Genomic DNA, 22,628 nt, shown 5'->3' with positions numbered 1-22,628 from the left:
AAGGGAACTCTCTTTGGCATACTTTCAAAAGAGAAAACAAAAGCTTCAAGGAGCCGCAGCTAGACTTTGAATTTATGCTTTTGACTGTGCTGACTGGACTCGAGATTTATTAAAATGAATCTTCCTGGCCTTCATGTACTTTCTTTCATGCTTGAATAAAAAGAGAATCTGTGTTTGTTTTTTTTTAATAATTATTATCTGTTTGTTGGTTGAGGTTTTTGCACATTGTTCTCAGCAGCTGTTTGTTGTATTTTTGCAAGGTCTTGCCAACTGAGGAAAATAGCAGCTGGAATTGATTTTTTTTTCTTTTGAATGATACTTCTTCTGAGACCGCTGTTGCTCTTCCTCACCCCTTTTGTCCTCCCACCTCCCTTTCCTCCATCCCTCTCAGCTCTCTTGTTCTCGCACCCTGAATCTTTCCCTGCATGTGTGATAGCTTCTGTAATGAGGACTCTTTGATGTGGAGTCAATCTAGGGTAAGCAGAGTGCTTAGTTGAGTGGGAGGCAAGGAATGTGAGGCAGGTAGTCTACACCACAGTTGTGTTGATTAGAACTCATCTTTTCTCCCATCAGACCTGCTCAACCATCCTGAATACAAATATTTCTCTCTGGGTTTCTGCGCTGTCTGGGTTCCTTGATAATGCTCATCCTTAATCAAACATTTAGCTCATTAACGCATATTCTTCACACGCCTGTCTTTGTAATGTACACTATCTCCACGCTTGTTTATTTGAGTATTCTTTAAACCCTTTGTCCCAGTTTGACTCCTCTGAAACCAATTCAGACTCTTGCTGCAGCCAACTACAAAGCCTGAACCTATGTGAGCTGCTGACAGACATGTGTCCACAGAGGACACAAAGAGAAAAACACTTTGATTCAGTCCATTGTAGATGGAAAAGATGGAAGTGCAGGGGGGGGGAAATGGGCCTGCTCTCTGATTTGATGGATATTTCTGACGTAAACTGGTAAGAAGGTGAGTGCTGCTGCTGGTGCATTTATGGGTGTTTGTCCAAATAAGTGTTTCCTTATCCTGCTCTGCATCTGTCTCATACAAAAAGATTCAAGCCAAGGCTATAAAATGGTAGTGTTGGAAAATAGCTTTTCAATTCACATCAGTTATTTATTATTTCTTTGGATATCTTGGCAGTGAGAAAGTTCATCAGCCATGGTTGCGGAAGGTAGCATAAAAGGTAGACTGTAATCACTAGGTGTTTAGGGACTGAAGAAAGTGAGAGGAGCAGAAGACAAAGAAGTGGAGCGCCAAGAAGAAGTAAGTGGAGAAAACCATGGCACTGTTGGGGGGGAAAATAAACCTGAGAGCTGAAGATGCTTTGAAGCTCTGAGGCAAAATGATACTGTTTATAATCATACTTCTCTTCCACAGGTGTGGCTGCACAGGTAAGACTTTTGCTTTGGTTTTGTTGTATTTGTGATGTTGCTAAGGGAGCAAGAAGCAGAGCAAAGGTCAGCAAACAAGCGATCATTAGGACATTTTTGATGTGGTCACTACGAGCCCATGAAAGCATTATTTTATGACATGATGCAATATAATTTTCAGTGCACGCAGTAAAAGTGGCGCTATGTGCCTGGGAATAGGTTTACAGTCATTTACTTTTTTCCATGTTATGACTTCTTTGGTCAGACATCAGAGAGTGGCACACACACACACACACACACACACACACACACACCACACACACACACACACACACACACACACACACACACACACACACACACACACACACGTTTCAGATGCTCACTCCTTCTTGCTAAAGCAGCCTCTTTAATGTACTCTGCCAACATATGAACAAACACACATGCTAGCACGAACTATAACCTAATTAGGATGAGCGCCATATTCCTTTTATGAGTCTAAGTGGGGCCACTTCTCAAAGCTGTCAAACTGTTTATTGTTGAAGTAGCACCCTCTTGCCATAGCTGATGTGAGTGGCTGGCTTGAGCCTGGACCCAGGTCTTGGGGGGCTTTACCTCTCATTGCCCCCCCCCCACCCCAGTTGAGTTGCATGCCAGCAATAAAACATTTTATGACCAGCCTTCCAAGTACTCTGAGATAGGATCTCAGTCACCAGCTCTGCTCAGAAATGTAGCCTACATCATTTATGTTGCTTCTTAAATTGATCCAGATCTATTCTTCATCTGTTTTGTGCATGTCACTCTATGACTATGTGCTTTCGGGGGGGGGGGGGGGGGTGTCATATTTGTGACACGGCCAAAATAGATCACAAGCATCATTGCAGACATAGTTTAATTGTTCCACCAGTGCTGTCTCTGTTTTTGTTCTCTTTAAGATCTGGCAGTCAGTCTGTCTTTTCCATCTTTTCCAACTGGATGTCCTTTTTTTTTAGATACCCTCTCAAGCATCAACAGCTTTCACCATCAATATCCTTGACTCAGTCTATTTTTCCTCTGTCACTGTCATTAGAAAAATAGCTTTTAAATGCTATCTTTTAAAAGTCAGGGGAAAACGATTTGGCTCTTTCTTTGAAACTGCGGCTGTGTGGTCTGGCACCACCTACACGTATATCCTCGCCTCGATGACCTGAACCTAAACATTTCCCCCCTTGAGTGGTAATCTGAACGCAAAATCTAGGTAATCACTGTAATTTACGCAATCTATACATTAAAAGACCCCAGCGTGTTGAAAGCAGAGGAAAGGGAAGTAGAGTGGAGTGTGGTATTTTTGTTCACTTTTAGGGGAGTCTGACCCAGGATCCAGATGCTGAAATGAAAGAGTGGTGTGTGTGTGTGTGTGTGTGTGTGTGTGTGTGTGTGTGTGTGTGTGTGTGTGTGTGTGTGAAGAGGTGTGCATGAAACTACATGTTTTCTCTGCATTAAAAAAGGGGATTGTTTTAGGTCCATTATTTATCAGCCGTAAACGTTTGGTAAGGACAGTGTCACAAGAGATTATAAATTTATACCCCTCTCCCCATTACATTATCTGGGAAGACAACCAGCTAGAGAAAACCAGAAATACTTCCACTAGAAAGATGTGTGAGAGTTGCCATAAATTCAAAATAAATAATGCTGCTGTTTCAGCAACAGACAGATATCCTCCTGGACAAAGATTATTAGTCAAAAGATGGAGACTTTTTAGATTTGTGGACATTTGTTTTCCTTGTTCAGAAAGGATAGGAGGTCTGTTTAAACAAACCACATGATGGAGAACGGCCACCCTGCTGCACGGTTTCCGCTGATCCGTGATCTCAATGGTGTGCACAAGTCACCATCTGCTGCACTATAAATATCACATGCATATACGCTCCCTCTCCAACAGAAGCCAGGTTAAGTTGACTATTTTACTTGGGGTAAATTAAACATATCAGACATTCTACCTCTGAAGGTAGTGAGTAGTGCAAATAATTCCGTTTTCTGTATATGGTTATATCTTTAAAAAAACACTATGTGCAACATCAGAAGAACATGGATCAGAACGCTGCATGTCAAAGAATTCATTCTCCTACTAAAGTGAATTGTTGTTGTTGTGCTTTTGTCTGTTTCTCTGTTTACAAAAGAGGCTAAAGTACCATTTGGTGCATGGATGATCCATGCTGAGACCTAAAACAGCCGCCAGGTGTTTACACTAATTTGACTTTCCCAGCTAGACTTTCTCTCGGGGGCAAACCCATAACAAATGAATGCTCAGACATGCTCCCACAAGTTTTCCTGCTTTTGCACATGCCACTGGTATTTCCAGTTTGTGTGGTGTGGGCTACATCATGTGAGGCCTCTTTACCCAGATTGCTTTTATGATTTTATTGCAGCCTTGATTAGGCACATGTGACTAACTGCAAACCCCTGTTGGCAACGCATGAGCGGTTGGCAGAAAGCAGAGATCTTCCAGAGCTCTGAATTGTAACAAGATTGGGTTCACAAGGCGGGAGCCGTTCACCAGGAATTTGATTCTTCTGGCCATGTGGAACAAAGTTGGCCCACCTCACTTCGTTTCACACGTTAACTGTTGTGTTTGCATAGAAGAGAGAAGACATTTTCATTCTGCAGGCGGGCTCCACTACCTCACAGAAGAAAAATGCTAACCCTGCTTCATTTCCCACAGAAAAACGGGCCAAGTTGACTTAGCAAGAGAGGGAAAATATTGGGGTCTTTTAAATGCAAAATATTCAGGGGAGGGAAATGGAAATATGACCATTTTCCTGACATAAAAAACAGAGCACATCAAGCCTCAATCATGATATTCTTAAGAATAGACTGGACTTTGTTCCCTTTGTGTCTGTGGTCTGTTTGTCCAAGGGATGGGGGAAACGAAATGGAAAGAGACATGGTTATGATTTTGTAAAATGATGAATGCCAGCATAAATTGGATAGCCATTTTTTTCTCCTTGTTAAAGGGACTGCTTAAAAAGACCCATAAGGCACATACCACATCAGCAAATCATTCAGATCTCTATCACACACAGAATAGGGAAGCTGGGGAAAAGTAGAAGAGGAGAGAAAAATTATGTAACATTTAAAAATCAATAAAATGGGTTTTCAGGAACTAACATGAGTAGTAGTAGAGAATGATGCTTGTGTGGTCCTCTCACTCTGTCTCTCCTCCTGCTCTTCCTCCTTCTCTCACACTCACTCTTCCCTCTTTTGTGGCTCTAAGCCTATGAGCTGGCTTGGGCCCTTCCTTACTACACACCCAGTGGGGCTTTATAAAGGCAGGGCCGGAGGTCTCAGCAGCCACACTCTCTGCCTGTGCCTCTGCCTTTGGGTCTGTACTGAAAGCCGGCTGTGTCAATTTCTCCAGCTTCCAGGTCGTGTGGAACAGACATGCTGACACCACATTACAGGGTCCCCAGTCTCCTGGTCCTGCTGGGCCCCATCCTGATGGCTGTCAGCCGGGCCGCTATGGACAGCCAAGGTGAGGAGACGTCAGAGTTATTATTGCTGTCTGAGGTTGGGATATTAGTAGCACTTTGTGGGCAGACAAACGGACATACGGGCTCAAGCAGGTAACCTCAAACTGGGAAAGGGTATGTGAGTGAAGACAGACTCCTTTTGAAAACTCAGGTGTGTGCGTATAAAAGAGGGGCTGTGTTTGTGAAGATGAACATAAGCTTGTGTCAGTATATTTATGCCTGTGTCTACCTGTTTGTGTAAACTTTGGGATGGACTGTTTGTCTTTCCCTTGTTTTGGTGTGTGGCCAGAGGAATTTTCTTTTTTAGTTTTTTTCTCTGTGAGGCTGTCTGTGGGCATGAATGGACAGAAATGAAACTGTCTTCACAGCCGTTTCTGTCATTTCTTAGTGTCATTCACACTAAGAAAGTACATGAAGTACATGTATGTGTCAGGAAATTATGGCAAAGAGAGAAAAAATATGTGCTCACACTCGCACACATGATTTTAAGCGAAGTTTCTCTACGAGATAGTTCTGCACATGGAAACGCCACACACACAAATACTAAGCATGCCACACACATACCTTCTTCTTTACCTGTAAATCTCTGGGATCTACTCATATCCATCCACTACACGCATCTCATTATTTTTTCTGTGTGTGTTCCCATGGAGCAGCATTATATGAGCTTGAGAAAGAGCCGGGCTACTGGGATGAACAAGCAAGGGCAACGCTGGATGCTGCACTCAAACTCCGTCCTAGGGAGCACCAGGCCAAGAACATCATCCTGTTCCTCGGTGATGGTAAGTTCATGTGAAATTCGTTCTAGCCAACATTCAGTGCTGACATAGCTGTGGTTGAATTTCTTTCTAGAAAAGGAACTACTTTCCTCTTTACTGACTAACATGACTCAATATGCAAAGTAGGATGATGTAACAGTATTTAGGAATAATCATAAAACTTCTTTAGAAGCAGTTTTTGGAAACCGGAAAACAATGTGAGGTTCTGTTTGTTTTGCGAGGACTGACATTTTACTAAACAGAAGAATTGAATACGATTCGGCAATTGCCATCAAATTTGGTTCAAATATTTTGCAAAAATATGCTCTACAGTGGTGTTTTGCCACTTTATGGGAAAAATATGGAACAAATAGATGGAAACAGTAATTGCACAGGTTAACTGCAATATTAAAAGTACCTGCTCTGACAGGTCAGACGCTGTGTTCTTGCACTGAGATGTTGGCAGTAGATCCTTTCATTCCTGTGGGTTGACAGGTGAGGTCTCTGTTAATCAGGCTTGTTCCGGTCTGCCCCAGAGATGCTCGATCAGGTTTAAGATCACTGGAGATTAGAAACCTTTGGCTTTTTGACGTTCTTCACGAGCTGTTCCTGAGCTTATTCTTTGCAATGTGGAAGGGCATCTTGTAGTAGTAGCAGTAGTAGTGATGTAGTTGCCAGATTGTGGAGCGGGCACCACTGGTCAGAGACTGGGTCATAGGACAGCTGCAGGTGGGGGTGTGTATGACCTGTTTGTGGTTATACTTTTGATACGTGATATTGTACAGGGTGCAATGAAAATTTCCATGACTCTGCCCATGAAAACCTTATCTGATTTAAAACTCTGGACCACTTTTAGAACTCCAGCTATTTTCATATATCCTCCAGTGTCAGTAAGGCCAACTTTTCAACTCTGATTTCATTTTAAGGAAAAAAGAACAGAATCATAGAGATCCACATCTTGAGAATAGCTGGTGGTTAGCAAAGATTATGTTGGTTTGGCAAAAACTCCTCTTTCCAGTGTGCTGTGAAAGGGCACACATGTGTCACAGTTTAGCTCCTTTGCCTTTTCACTGAAAGACCATTAGGATCTAAAACAGTAGAGCGCTGCGTTGGCACCAGTATGACCCTGGGGAAGCACTCGCAGTGCAATGTTTTGTTTTTTAATAATAGTACAAGTATTAACAATGTTGTAACTTCCAGTTTGACCTCATTGTGGCAGTGTTGTCCTAGGGTTAGAGTATCCAAACCCAGATAAAATGATACAGAACTGTGTTTGTTCGACTTATGCTGCATTCCATTTATTTCGGAAGTCAAATGTCAGAGCTGGAAGTGAGAGTGTTAAAGTCAGAAAAGCAAGGGAAAATGGGATTTGTTTTGCTCCTCAGCAAGGTAAAGCCATTGATCACTAGCTATACTTTGCAATGCTAGTTTTTGCTTTAAAACACTGCAGTACATTCATGGATAGAGCCTGGTCAATGCTCTGCATATGGCTTATTTATTGAATCACAAATACACAATCGTGTATTTGCAGATTGCAGGTTTTACTAATGATTACATGCACTGCAGCCTTTTTGGATTGTTAAGTTGGGGTTAGTGGGGCTGGTCCAACTTTCTGAGTTGAAAGTCCACGGGAGTACTGAAAATGAGGAGCTTGGAAATTCCAACTACTGACTTCAAATGGAATGCACCATTATTGACTTAGTGGTATAGTGCTGCTTCATCTGGGTTTAATGCAATTAAAAATTTATTTAATTAGAAAAAAAAAAGAAGTATGAGCTCTAACAAATGTTTTGTGTATATTTTTGTCACTTACAAAGCACTTACAGGGCCATTTATTTTGTTATTTTCTCATGCAGGTTTACACACAAGTTGTTCTTGTTAGCAGTTGTCTTTGTACATCTTCGCTACATTTGTTGCCCTGTAAAGTTGGTGGTCATCAGTTTCTAAGATAACCTTATTGATCCTCTCCTGCATCCTAAATGCTAAATGCATCCTTCTTTAGCACTGTAGTCCCACACTGCAATGTCTAGAGACAGCTATTGCCAGTTGAGAAAAGTTTCCATCTGCATTAGATTTGACTGGGAAATTTCTACCATTAATTGTTACTTTTATGACTAGTGAGGATTAAATCAGTTTAGGTAAGAGAAGCTGATGGGTATGATTTAAAGCAGATATTGTTTGTCTTTAACATCTGCTTTAAATCATACCCATCAAGTGGCATTTGTGGGTGGTCGGTGAGTTGAGTTTTCTTTATGTGTCTGTCCTGCCCTGCCTTGCCCAGAGCCTGTTCTCAATTTTATGAGTGTGACATTTAAGGGAGACTTAAATGCACCACAGCAGGGTTTTTTAATACAATGGCAAAGAGCTTACAGCACCCACAGCAGCAGAAAAAAGTGGAGGCGTCATAGCAAGCAAGTAAGTCCATCAGTTTGCCCATCTTCAGGGGTCCCCCACTAACAAAAGCCTAACTCCACCTGTTTCTGTGACTCAGTCTAACTGGTAGGAAGAGAAGGGTGTGAAAGACCGAGTACATTAACAGCCTCAGAAAGAATATGCCTTTAGTGGAAGTTACCTTACTTTAGTCAGCTACTGTGTACAAAGGGCCATGTTTTATAGTTCTGTAATCTGTGAAGGGGTGTAGGAGGTGGTGGGAATCCAGCTTTCTGGGCAAGTTACCAGTGCATTTGGTTTGATGATTGACTTACACTGTTTACTTCTTGCCTGTTTTATTCTAATTGATTTTTGAGTGACTGTCTATCACAGAGAGTTGTTACCTGTAGAAACACTGCAGTAGGATCAAAATAGTTGCTTGGAAGAGTCAGAGTTGGTTTGTGTGATGACTTTGTTAGAAAATGAGGCTCTCCTACAAAACCACAGTTAATGGACTTCACATGCAGTGACTTTGTTTACTTAGAAAATTATTGAATCGAACCTTTTAGAAAAACATTGCCTGGTCTGATTAATCTCGATTTCTGCTACAATATTCAGATGGTAGGCCAGAATTTGTCAAAAATGCCGTGAAACCAAGGCTCAATTTTGCCTTTGTATCAACAGTTCAGGCTGCTGGTGGTGTAATCATATGGGGGATATTTTCTTAGCACATTTTGGGCTCCTTAGTACCAACTGGGTATTGTTTGTGGCTGTGGTGTTGTGGGCAACACCACAGACTACTAAGTATTGTTGCTGACCGTGTCCATCTCTTTACAATCATAAACTGATGGCTGTTTCCAGTAAGATAATGCAAAGCTCAAATCATCTCATACTGGTTTCTTGAACATAACAATGAGTACTCAAATGGCCTCCACAGTTGATGAATGTGCAGCAACTGTGTGATGCTATCATGTCAATACGGACCAAAATCTCCAAGAAATGTTTCCAGCACCTTTTTGAAACTCTGCCATGAAGAATTAAGACAGGTCTCAAGGCAAAAGGGGGACTAACCCCATAATAGCAAGGTGTACCTTATAAAGTGTCCAGTGAGTGTGTATACTGTGGCGTGACCACATCAGTGACTTCAGTTTTCAATCACTGTCTCACAGGAATGGGCGTGTCCACAGTGTCAGCAGCTCGAATCCTGCGAGGTCAGATGGATGGTGGGTCTGGAGAAGAAACAGTGCTGGCCATGGACACCTTTCCATATGTGGCCCTCTCTAAGGTGACAAAACACCACTGCTAGTCTGTAGGTCATCAGTCATTATTCATCAATAAATTATTAATGCATAGAAAGCAAAAATTTCTTGCTTCTCACAAGTGGAGAAAGCAACTCTTGGAATGCACCCATTCATATGAATGGGTGAGTGTGTCCAAACTTTTGACTGGTACTGTATATTTGTGTCTGCTGTGGCTTGATGGATATAACTGTATCCACTCGCGTGACATTTTATTGCTCTTTTATTTTAACTTTTTCCTCTACAGTTGGTGGCCAAGAAAATGTATTTTATGTTATCCCCTGGAAGGTTATAATACACAGTAACAAGTCAGTAGCTCTGCATTTTTTTGGACCTGGTTGCAGTTAAACATTTATTACAGTGTTTGGATATGATTGCATTTAACTGTTACATTAACCTAAAAATAAGTGAAAGTGGGGAAATGGGGGAAAAATAGAGGACACTTTTCACACATGTATTTTTCAAAATACATTATAAGTTAGCAACAGATCATAAAAATATGTCTTTTCTCTCTGACCTTTGAATTTCTTTCCTCTACACATTCTCACACACATATTCATGTGAAACAAACTGTGTGCATGCGTGTGTGCGTGCATGCATGTGTGTGTGTGAAAGAGAAAGAGAAAGTAAGTGAGAGAAGTGCATGTGCTGCTAGTTGCCTGGTAAATCAGTACAGAAAGAGATGAAGAAGAGCAGTGAGGGACAAAGAGGGAAAGATGAATATCCCTTTTTAATGAAAGGTGGCTCAGGGGGTTGAATTCATGTGTTTGTTTCACATGCTTTGTTCCCTTAACATTTCAAATGGACCTCAAACTCTTGTGTGAAAAACATTTTAAGAGATCTTGCTAAAAACAACAACCGAACTGAAAATGCTGACACTGCGGTAGAAAATGTGAACACAGATTTAAACTCATCATCCTGGATTGAACATCATCCCTAAATCACTGTATGGCTGAAAGAAGGAATCTTTGGTGTCTCTGGTGTCACAACATATAATCAAAAAAAGAAAATATTTAATATAACACATTCTAGTTGGCTTGATTTTGTAGATCATTCCCAGAAAGATTTGCTGCCTGAGTCACAGCCACCTCTACTGAGCACAATAGAACATTAAGCAACTCAGTTTTTTTTTTCAGGGGAGAAACAAAAATGCTCCTTTCAGTATGCAATGAATGCATAAAACCTCTCAGCCCCCTAACTGCTTACGTGCAGATTCCAGTTTTACATTTTTAAATAATGAAGCATTCCAGCTCTGTGTTTGATACTATCCTGTTTTTAATGGTGTATCTGTTTCTACTCCTTAGACCTACAGTGTGGACAAGCAGGTAGCAGACAGTGCTAGCACGGCTACAGCCTACCACTGTGGTGTGAAGGCCAATGCAAAGACAGTGGGACTCAGCGCTAAGGCGGTAGCCTTCGAGTGTAATACCACCTTTGGTAACGAGGTCTACTCAGTACTACGGCGTGCTAAAGCACAAGGTAAAGACAGTAGATGGCTTAGCTAAGTAATGGGTGTGCTGGTACAGAACAGGTCAACCAGTGTGCATTACATTCTTATCGCAAGATATATGAGGGCCATAACTGCCTTAAAATAAAATGTGAGAAATAAAACAATTAACTGATAAGCATGTTCCCTACTACTTGCGTATCACTAGTTATGGTTCAATGTTCACACTATATGTAGTTATGACAACCTGCCACACTGATCTGCCTTGACTTTTTTGCTCGTTGTCATTTTACAACATGCAATTTGTGCTTGTAGTGAATTTGCAAAGTTGTTTCCACTGTGTGTCACAACATTAGATTGTGTTTGCTATAAGTTTGCCTTACATTTGCATCATATGTTGATGTACTAAATAATTGAGTGCCACCCTGGCTCCAGGGTAAGCCCCTGATAAGTCAGATAGAGGTGATATAACACAGTACACTGATGTTTTCTTCATAGAGGTCTTCTGAATCGCATTTATTGCCCCTCAACCAGGACCAAATTGTCTAGGGCAGTGGTTCCCAAAGTGTGGGCTGTGGCTCCCTGGTAGGCCGTAAAGGTACTTTGGGGGGGCCGCTGTAATAACAGAAATTCAGTTTGAAATTACTCACAAGTATGCATAGTAACATATTTATATAAAAAGTGAATTAAAACTGGTAATAGGAGGTGATATTACTCAGTACTCAGGACCTAAATTTACTGCTCTTGCATTGAAGGTTTTGTCCCAGTGGTGAATGGGTCACAAATTGGCATTAGCACTTTACATGTGATTGGGTAGTATTAGCAATTTATAGCCAACAGCCTGTGTTGTTTATGTTTTTTGAATCAAATTTTCAAGGAAATCAATAACTTTCTCTTGTATTTTGATGAGAGTGAAGACAAGCTTATAGCAAGGAAAATTTTACAGGCCGGTCCTATCAGGCAGCTGGGGGGAGAGGGGGCCTCATGAGATTTTCTGGTTTTTAAGTGGGCCGCAGCACTCTTGACTTTGGGAACCACTGGCCTAGGACAGGGCTCTTCAACTCCAGCCCTCGAGAGCCTCTGTCCTGCAGGGTTTAGATGTGTGTCTGCTTCAACACACCTGAGTCAAATATGGTAAATGGACTAGTTCTTAAATAGCACTTTTCTACTCTGTTTTGAGCACTCAAAGCGCTTATACAATTCAGGTGTGTTGGATCAGGGACACATCTAAAACCTGCAGGACAGGGGTTGAAGAGCCCTGGCCTAGGGAGATACTACCAGGGGCAAATTGCCTCCAACAGCATAACTCCATACAAACTCCTCCACAATAAAAAGGTGGAGATTCATTGAGGGGACTGTTCTTTTAAATTAATTTTTAAAAAAAAATTCTTCTATAATTATTAAAAAAGCCAGATTATGTCATTACATCTGCACCTTTCAGATATAAAGGCCCAAATTTTATTTTAGTTTTTGCAAATGTAGTGTTGACAACAGTAACTACAACAAGTCTCAACTCCTTCTATCAAAAACATCCATCCAGCCATTCACTTCTGCTTATCCTGTTCAGGGCTGTAGGGGGCTACAGCCTATCCCAGCTGACATGGGGCAAGAGGCAGGGTACACCCTGAACAGGTCGCCAGCCTGTCACAGGGCCAACACAGAGAGACAGACAACATCCACACTCACATTCATGCCCTCATTCACACCTATGGGTAATTTAGAGTTTCCAATTAACCTAACCCCAGTAAGTGCATGTCTTTGGATTGTGGGAGGGAACCGGAGCACCTGGAGAAAACCCACACAGACACAGACAGAACATGCAAACTCCACACACAGAGAGAGGGAGGGGCCTGGGCCAAGGTGGAATTGAACCCAGGCCTTCCAGATGGTATTCTAACTGTGAGGCAGTAGTGCTAACCACCACCGTGCTGCTCGACTCCTTCTATCAAAAACATATCCTCATTATCCCCAGTAAAACAGAACGCTTTGAGCATGAGAGTTCTTTAATTTTTAATCAGCTCTGCAATTAAATCAACAGCTGTATTTAACTATGACCGCACCATTTGGTCAACTTATAATTATTAAGGGCGCAGATATTAATATGAAATACTTATACAGTTACAAGGTCTGTATTAGGAGATTGACAAAACACAGGAGCCATTCATTTCACCTTATATCATATTTATAGTTCTGTTGTCTGTCTTCTCATGTTTATGCCTGTACTGTATGTCTAATTTTGATCTTCCAATTTAAAGCACGTTGACTTTACATGAATAGAATAGAATAGAATCTTCTAAGTCAAATCTCTATCCCATTCCCTTTCTTTCTCATTTGGCTTTGTCTCTTGTTGTCCAGGTAAATCAGTGGGTATAGTGACCACCACCCGGGTCCAGCACGCTTCCCCAGCAGCCGCCTATGCCCACTCTGTCAGCCGGAGCTGGTACAGTGATGCAGATCTTCCTTCCAGTGCTCGCGAACATGGTTGTGTTGACATTGCAACCCAGCTAGTCACCAATGTTGACATTGATGTAAGAAAGAAAAATTGCTTGGCTCTTTTAATTCAACAAATAAGATTTATCATTAATTATTACTGTAACTATTATATGACATATGTTTAAAGGACTGAGCGCAGCCTATCATAGTAATATCACGACCTTTTATGAATGTTTGCATATTTATAAGGAGCATTGCAACTTAACCTTACAGTATGCTGCTAAACAGTAAAAGAGGGAATGTACTGGAACATAACTAATTTTATTTGTAAAGCGCAATGACTGCTGAAATGACTTTGAGCCTCATAAACGATGAGTGCATATTTTATCTATCTTTAAATTAACCAGATTTCTTCTTTTTTCATATTGATATTATTATAAGTGGATTCCTATTGAATTTATATACAATGCTTAACAAATGTATTAGACCACTACCCAATGTAAGGTTTACAGCTGCCCTAAATTAACAGTATTGTAATTACCAAAATCATTTTTTGTTTCTGATTAATCCACCAGTATGTGTAAGCTCTTAAATGAAGATAATTATTGTTCTTATTCATGAATGTTCAAGCATACTGTTTTACAAAAAAGATAAAAATAAAATAAATAAAAATAGTAAAACACTTTTTTTTTTAAATTAAGATGCCAAATTACAGTTATTGACTTGCATTCCTGCACAGAAAAATTTGTTTTAGTGGTTGAATGTTAAGCTTGATTCATTTCTGACTTCTCAGAGAAGTCCAGTGCATGTTTTGATCTATTAGCCTGGGAATGAGCTATTTAATCACAGCATCTCCGATGGATATACTAGCTTACAAAAAAAGAAAAATAAATGAATTATATTTGTACATTTACAGAAAACATGTTGTATCTCTATAACACAAAAATATGTTCTGGGTAAACAGTTAACACCTATCTTAATGGTGCGCTGATCCGCTAGAACACTTTATTGATGAGCTCACAAGCAGTATGTTTTTCAGTAGAAAAAAGCCAGATCTTAACACACTGCTGTTCATAAAACACTCTTTGTTGGATATTATTGGACATACAAGTACTCTACCTTGTATATCCAGTCGAGACATACTTAGATTACATTTATGATATATGCAGTCATGTGAAAATAAATAAATAAATAAATAAATAAATAAATAAATAAATAAAGTTATTCCAATCAGGTTGAGATCTGGACTTTGGGCCATTGCAAAACCTTGATTCTTGTTCAGCCATTCTCTTGTAGATTTATTGGTGTGCATTAAACGGCCTCACATTTGACTCTAGAATACTTTGGTATACAGAGGAGTTCATGATCAGCTCAATGACTGTAAGGTACCCAGGCCCTGTGGCAGAAGTCTTGTGGTTTGTTCAGCTGCAACTTTGCAAATCTAAGCAACGCTGCCATGTTTTTTAGACAGAAGAGACTTTCTTCTGCAACTCTTTAAAAAAACCCATACGTGTTCAGCTTTTATCTAACTGTACTGTCATGAACTTTAACAGTTAACTTGCTAACTGAGGCCGGTAGAATCAGAGATGTAGTTCGTTTTTTTTTCCTGGGAAGATACAGAATGTTTTCCACTTCCACTGTAGACTTTAGTGTAGTATTAAGTGTGTACTGCAGGCACTCTGGTCAGTAAGACTGGAAAAGAGATGCTATATTAATAAAGTTTAGACTATTTGAAGCCAGAAATAAATGCTGACAAGACTGCTGACTGTGTGAGTCAACAGACTTATCAATTACACAGCTCTAGACACAGGAGAATCTGATGAATTGCGTATTTGATTAAATTAATGTTTAGAAGACAGTTTTAGTTTTAATTCTCTCAGCTGCAGCCTCAGTTGTGTTTAGTGTAAACCATAAACGTAAAAACAGAATTCAAATGTAAGCTTAGTTTACATGCATTTGATATAAGCTCAGCAAATACAAACAGGTGCTCTGTTTTAGGATCATTTTCTTAAAGAACAATGACATTGTTTTAAAATTGCTTGCAGCCAACAGGAATCATGGTTAAAAAAAAACTGTGTATAAGAATCTGTTTCTTATTTATCAGGGAAAAACAGAGACTTAAGACACTGTTAAAAAAAACTTTAGACCCTCCTACTCTTTGCACACAGAAGTCGGGCGACCTGATTGGTCAGAAGGCAGTGATTTCACATCTGTTGATCTGGAATCTGGAATCCAACCTGCTCCAGAGCAGATTAGGTGCGGAAGTTACCTGGATAAGATAAAATCCTGCTTTGCAGTATACACCTCTGGACACTCCAGACCAGCAAACTGCCAAAACCTCTGCTTTTATAGAGGTCCTCACATTTACTGATGATTAGTTAATCGAGTGGATTTGATTAGCAGCACCTGGCTGCTACTTACTCGCTTAATTCCCATGAAAATAGTCAGTTTTAGCACTTAGTTTTTGCAGCATGTTATGGGTAATGTGTTGTGTCCTGGTATGTAACGCCTTAGAATTGAAAGAAGGTGTAGTTTGACTTTCACGTGACTGCACATGAGGTTTGTTTGTTTACCGTACCAGCAGCTCTGCACAAATACTACAAAACCAAATATTATTAAACTCGATTAGCAGATGTGTGTGTGTGTGTGTGTGTGTGTGTGTGTGTGTGTGTGTGTGTGTGTGTGTGTGTGTGTGTGTGTGTGTGTGTGTGTGTGTGTGTGTGTGTGCGTATGTTTATAATACCTTGTGGGGACAATTTTCCTGACATATACTACGTTGTGGGGACCAATTGCTCCTTGTGGGGACTGGAACCTTGTCCCCACAAGGGGAAACCCTGTTTTTGGGTCAGGGGTCAGAGTTAGGGCTAAGGTATGAATTGAGTTTAGGTTAGGGTTAGGGTTAGGTATGTGATGGTTAGGGTTAGGAAAAGGGTAAAGGTAAGGTTTAGGCTGTAGAAATGAATGGAAGTCAATGGAAATTCCCCACAAAGATAGCAAAACACACTTGTGTGTGTGTGTGTGTGCGGTGGTGGTGATGGGATGTTGGTCTTGATATTTTGGCCTATCTTTCACAGCCTTGTACAAATGAGCACTCTGTACTCCCAATTATTTTCTATTGTGACACCCGGAACTCATGACTGTGTTGTTCAATTTCAGCTACCCAATCATATTAGAATTCACGCTAAATGTAAGGTTAATACAAAGAAATACATGGAAAATTTATATATAATGATTACATTCTGCTTGGCGGTTTTTGTTTGTTTGTTTGTTTGTTTAAGGTGATTCTTGGTGGAGGCAGGATGTACATGACGCCAAAAGGCACCCCAGACCCAGAATACCCTACCTCCAACTCCCGTAAGGGGGAGCGCAAAGACAAGAGGAACCTCATTGATGTGTGGCTGAAGGCTAAACCTGTAGGATTATTGTCGATCATTGTGAGATATTTCCTCATTTCCACCACTGCTGCCCACAGATTCATGTGTCCTCTGGTTTGTGTTTCAGAACAAGATATCACGCTATGTTTGGCACAGGAAGGAGTTTGATGAGATAAATGTTAAAAACACTGACCGTCTCATGGGTGAGTAACATGTAATGGGTAATGCTCATAAGCAGACACAAATTCACTGTGGTATATTAACACTGGTAGAAAGGTACGGAAAAAACCCATGCAGACATCTAGTTTATTTCTCTGTGTTTACAGATAAACTTATCTACGTTATGACCATTTATAAAGGGCTTGGAACAGTTTTCATCTTTACAGCCATGTAAATCACTCATGATGTTCACTAGTATTTTCACTTACCGCCATGCTGCAGCAATAAAAACTAAGGGGTTATAGTCCTTGCTGATATAGTGTGTATGACAGCATACAACTGTAGCTGCCAACAGCTCAGAGGTGTTATCATCTTGTTATCAGTGTTGTGCATCTTACGCACTTATAGCATGAAAAAAATTGGATTCAAAAGTGTTCTTACATTAAAAATAAGTCGTCACAGAGAAATGGAGAATGCTTTACCAGCACCTAGAAATTATGTCTTTAAAATGGTTGACCTGAGTAAGACTGTTATGTCTTCACACAATCATATGGAAAACCTGAATTTACTGAAAGTCTTAACAGGATTAAACTTTTTAAAAATATAAATTAAATTAGCAAATGTATCAATTTTTGATAGATTTTCCCATTCACAGTGTGGGATTGCAGCATTGATTTTAACTGTGAACACCAGCAAGAGTTTGTAGCTGCAGACGAGGTCAGGAGGTTTAAGCTGTTCAGTTCAAACATGTTTTGCATTTGAATTTCAGTTGCCAATTTTTTTTTTAATTGAATCTGTTCTAGCTTCCAGTTTGGATTAATCCCAACATTGCTGTGGTCCATGGTCCAACATGGAAAATGTCCTTCTTTTTGTCTGTGTTTCTAGGTCTGTTTGAGCCCAAAGACATGAGATTTGAGGTTTTCCGGAATAGCACGCGTGATCCATCCATTGTGGAAATGACAGAAAAGGCCATTCAAATACTCAAGAAAAATCCAAAAGGATATTTCCTGTTTGTGGAAGATGAGTGCCACAAAACCATTTCCTAATCAAAGATCTCAACATTCACATTCTAATTGGCAGTTACGTGTGGTTTCCAAGTCATGAACTTACAAAACTTCTGGCACACCAACCTACATTTAAAGGAACAAAAATTTAACATTAAATATCCAATCATTTCATTTCAAGATGCTGAAATAAATATGAAATGTCTGAATGTCTTTTCTGTTATCTTCTCTTACGAGGGAGAATTGATCATGGCCACCATGATGGCATTGCCAAACTAGCACTGACAGAAGCTGTGATGTTTGACCGTGCCATTCAGCGTGCTGCACAGCTCACCAGAGAACCAGATACCCTGACAGTGGTCACTGCTGACCACTCTCATGTCTTCACCTTTGGTGGTAATACGCCTCGAGGAAACCCCATCTTTGGTATGACTCAAAGCACGACCACGTGAATGCACTCGGGGTTAAAATGAACATGAAAATCATGCTCAGATGCTTGAAATTGAAAGCAGAAGGGGAGAAAATGAAAAACAAAGACAGGGTGTAGACAGACCATATGTGAAGGATAGTGGATCTAGCCAAGGATATAGAATGACTCACCTTTACCTACATTTCTGTTCATTATTATTATTCAGGACTAGCACCAAAGAAAGCTGATGACAAAATGCCTTTCACCAGCATCCTGTATGCCAATGGCCCCGGTTACATCCATATAAATGGAACTCGAGAGAACATCACTCTGGTGGATTACTGTAAGTGCAAATTAATGTATTTCAGCTGTGGCACTCATCTGCGCTGATGTGTAGCCAGGCAGTTTGAACTGATGTGGTCGTGGTTGGCTCGTGCTTGTTTCTCTGGAAAGCAAAGATAAATTATGACGTTCATGGTATTCATGCTTCTGTCTTCTGTTTAGTTTGTTGCGCTGGCCTCATTGTCATCATATAAGTGCTTTGAAAAGTCACGTGTGTCTTCTTTATTTAGCAGCAAGGATCCAGATATTTCTCCTTGTTCTGCAGCATATGGTTTAGTCAGTGCATAAGTGTGTATACCTTAAGGTGGGAAAATGTTTTGATCTTTTTTTAATACACTGTCATTGTTCTGGGAACCAGTAGCTGTGTCTCAAAAGTGTGCACTCAACCCACTTGAGATATTAAGTCTCTTAATGAGGGACTTTTTTTTTTTTTAAAAATGTGAAGTCAGTGTCTACACCATATTTTGAAGACTATGAGGCCAAAATGTAATTGCAACAGTTTGAGGGGGTAGAAGTAGAGGTAAAAGAGAATAAAACTTCAATCTATGCATAATACTTCAAAAGGCCCCTTTATCCATAGCAGACCAAAGCAGTCTTTTTCCAAATACATCATACATCATAATTTACAAATACCTTATTATCCCACTTGCTTTTCAGCATAGTTTGCTAAACATTAGTTACTGAGTCAAAGGGATTTAGATTCCCTTCTGGTTTTTGAAAATTATATTATTAAGTTTAATTAAATAAATTATAGAGGATTTGAAAAACACAGTTTTGGGGGGCAACAATCCCACAAAAACACATAGGAAGTGAATGCAGCTTTACAGTATGCTCTCTGCAGAGTATGGTATAAGTGCAATCTTTTGTGATACCAATACTAAAAACACAGTTAATTCCAAGGACTTAAACCCAGGACTTTTATATAAGGTGCAGTGTTGGGGTTGAGTTATAAAAATGTGGTGTACAAAGCCATCTGTCTAGCCTAAAAGGTGTTTTGTGACATTCTGCACTCTGTTTGCTTCTGTCTAGATGATGAAGAATACATGCAGCAGGCTGCTGTGCCACTGGATGCTGAGACACATGGTGGAGAGGACGTGGCCATCTATGCCAAAGGCCCAATGGCTCACCTGTTCCACGGCGTGAAGGAACAGAATTATGTGGCACATGTCATGGCCTATGCTGCCTGTTTGGAGCCCTACACAAACTGCCCTCCTCACCTTCACCATCACAGTCATTCCTCATCTCACTGTGTGAACACACCCTCCAGCCTCTTGTTTTTTGTTCTCAGCCTACTCTTGTTGTTCAGATGACCCCACCCCACCCCTACACGTTACTTTGTATGCTTGTAGCAATATGCACTTAACACTCACAGGGTACACATGTGCACTGTATGCACACAGGCTGTCAACTTAGAATCCAGGGATAAAAATACACAGTACTGTATTTCTTAAGAGAAAACTAGACACTCTGTTCATCTACATTTACATTCACAGTTGTAACATGCATGTAAATGGAGGCTTAACTTGCATGTGCAAACTCTATTCAGGTCCATACTAACAGTTATGCAGGCACTTCAAGCTAGTATATATGCAGATATGAGATTGGCAGTAATTCCTATATAAACAGCTCTTCAAGTCAGCTATTGCGATTGTTTCCACTGCAGATCCATCAACACTTGCAAAATTTTATTAAAGCTATTTCGAGCCTACACTTGCATATGTGACCTCTAACTCGCACTAACTTGTCTTTTCAGTATTTAGTCTGAGTTTTGCCGTTTTTCTTCTTTTCTCAAGTTAAATACATTAACTGTAATCTGAGGCTTTGGACAGCATAACTTGAAACAAGCAGGCTTGGGCTCTTTGTTTAGCTGTTGGCCACTTCTGCAGGACACATTGCTGTACATGCTCATCACTGCCCAGGTAGAATAAATTACTATGATGTAATCCTGAACTATGAGCAGTCATGTCACGATAAGTTCCAACGCTGTCAGACCTTTCAAAATTTCAGAAAGACTGTGTTTGTCTTTCTGAGTCTTTCAGGTGTAGAAAATATTAACTCTTCATTAAGTATGTATCTTGACCTTGTTAGTTCCTAACCATTTATGTTTTTCTGTTAAATTGTCTGTCACTTGATACAATATGTAATCTATCTGAATTGTAAATGAATGTATTTTATAGGCAAGCTGCATATGTATTTTCATACCATTTTTTTCCTGCAGGTGTATAAGCATAAAACATCTGTTTTTCTTTGTCTCTCCATTTGATAGAAATTATTTTGGGTAACTCCTGACTTTATGGGTAGTTTAGTTTAATAAACATTGCCAAGAAAGGTTGTTTGGGGACATTTTCTGGTCTGGGTCATTTCTCTAGAAAGAAATCCTGAAGAGGGCTTACCACATTTTTGCCTAATAGAAGCATGACAGGTCAGGCATTACATCTCGATAGGTGACTTATTAGTGTAAACTCTTGACAGCATATCACAGAACTGCACAATGGGAGAAAAAGAAATAAAAAATCTGATAATATTGTTATAAACACAGAAGTCCAAACCAAAAAAAGTGCAAATTTACATCAGTTCATGACTTCAATTGTCATGCAGTCATACTGTTTAAAGAAGGGTCTGCCATTTGACCTGCTTTATTACAATGTCGCCCCAACAGTCAAGATATTGACGCTGACCTTTTGCATTTGGAAATTCGATCTCCTGGTTAGCCCTGCAGCAGAGTCTGTGAAATAATGATAAGACTATCTGGCTCATTTACACATGCACTTTATTTCCCTGTAAGGAATGAAATTTTGACATTGCGTGTTTTCCACAGTCTTTCAAAAATCTCCCCTTCTTTAATAAAATAATTTTCTGTAATGAGCCCAAATGCTAACACTGACAAAAACCTTGCCCAAACCACTAAAGCCAGTAGATATAAAAGAACAGATTTTTAAACCATGTTCTGAAAAATAGAATCCAGCTGTGCGGTTAGAGACACCTGCACACACACACACACACACATACTCGCAGATCATCAGTTAATTCTACCACAACTTAAAATAAATGGCTGAACTGTGAATTCTGGCACACTTGACTATGAGGTACAAATAGATCTGTAACACTGCAATACAAGATTTTAAAAATCTGTAATTATTATCCCCATCACACTGATTTATGATAGCTATAGACGAGAGTGATTAAAGCTCTTGCTGGTTAATATTCACCAGATAGTGTTCTTTATTGCAGCTGCCTGAACTCACAAAACACAAAAATGAAATAACGATAACGGACCCTTTAGATATTTAATAAGCAACCTAATATTTAATAAGCCTTATTCACACCCTCATTCCAAATTTATTGCACTGTCACATACATTAATGTATAAAAATTATTACATTATTTTTTTTTTCAGTTGTACCAAGTGCAAAACATGAGACATGAAACATGGGATGAAATGAGACAGATATAAAGCTAACAGCAGCTGGTGTGATAAAATCCTCTCAAATCCTCTGAAAAATTTTGACAACTTTGTTGTAACATTGTTGTGTGAGATATGTTGCAGCAAGCTACCATAGTAATTTCACCACGGCCCATAAATGTTAACTTCTATGAAGAGAATTTAGAGCTTCTTTTGTACGGCCAGTGTGCAGTTTACTGCCTTTTTTCCTCTGTGCATGTGTGCGAGAGACAGAGTGGGTTCCATAAAACGTTTTCCCCCAATTGCAAGTGCCTTCATGCGCCCTTTGCTCCTTGGCCGAATACATAAAAGTGCTTCAGAGTGAGTTCTCTTTTTGCATTCACATAGAGTCAGCACTATGGCCAGCAGACACTATCTATTATTTATTGGATTACTGATTTCCATTTCAGTGCAGTGGACTTTGTGTGTTGACGGTAAGGATTTGTTACATATTGCTCATGTCAGTATCTTCAGAAACTAAGAATATTGCTTTCAGGTTACAACACAATTTGAAGTTCAAAGCAAAGACAGTGACAGACAATGCACAAAAAATTTGGTGTTGAAAAACCACATCTATTATGGCATCTATTTTGCAAGTGTGTATATATATATATATATATATATATATATATATATATATATATATATATATATATATATATATATATATATATATATATATAAACTTGCAAAAAGTGATTGTTGT

At 39.7% G+C, this 22,628-nt stretch overlaps 1 protein-coding gene across 1 annotated transcript; it reads left to right on the top strand.

Moving 5' to 3' along the window:
• The first annotated feature begins 4,726 nt into the window (after positions 1–4,726).
• alpi.1 (alkaline phosphatase, intestinal, tandem duplicate 1) lies at positions 4,727–20,773 on the top strand. The gene is made up of 11 exons (XM_030727437.1): positions 4,727–4,888; positions 5,543–5,668; positions 9,184–9,299; positions 10,617–10,791; positions 13,115–13,287; positions 16,471–16,605; positions 16,694–16,769; positions 17,611–17,745; positions 17,964–18,155; positions 18,365–18,481; positions 19,510–20,773. Exons 1-11 carry the CDS (start codon positions 4,798–4,800, stop codon positions 19,788–19,790), a joined length of 1,617 nt encoding a protein of 538 aa, XP_030583297.1. The 5' UTR covers positions 4,727–4,797; the 3' UTR covers positions 19,791–20,773.
• Positions 20,774–22,628: the final 1,855 nt, after the last annotated feature.

Source organism: Archocentrus centrarchus, chromosome 4 (assembly GCF_007364275.1).
Source record: "Archocentrus centrarchus isolate MPI-CPG fArcCen1 chromosome 4, fArcCen1, whole genome shotgun sequence".
Lineage (NCBI taxonomy): Eukaryota > Metazoa > Chordata > Actinopteri > Cichliformes > Cichlidae > Archocentrus > Archocentrus centrarchus.
The sequence above is the reverse complement of the archived record's forward strand: the minus strand, read 5'-3'. Positions and strand labels throughout refer to the sequence as shown.

Excerpts from the sequence above, each read along its gene's own strand:
- alpi.1 (XM_030727437.1), top strand. The coding sequence starts at position 4,798 with ATGCTGACACCACATTACAGGGTCCCCAGTCTCCTGGTCCTGCTGGGC. Across the intron at positions 4,889-5,542 it reads GGCCGCTATGGACAGCCAAG|CATTATATGAGCTTGAGAAA; the intron begins GTGAGGAGACGT and ends CCCATGGAGCAG. Across the intron at positions 10,792-13,114 it reads ACGGCGTGCTAAAGCACAAG|GTAAATCAGTGGGTATAGTG; the intron begins GTAAAGACAGTA and ends CTTGTTGTCCAG.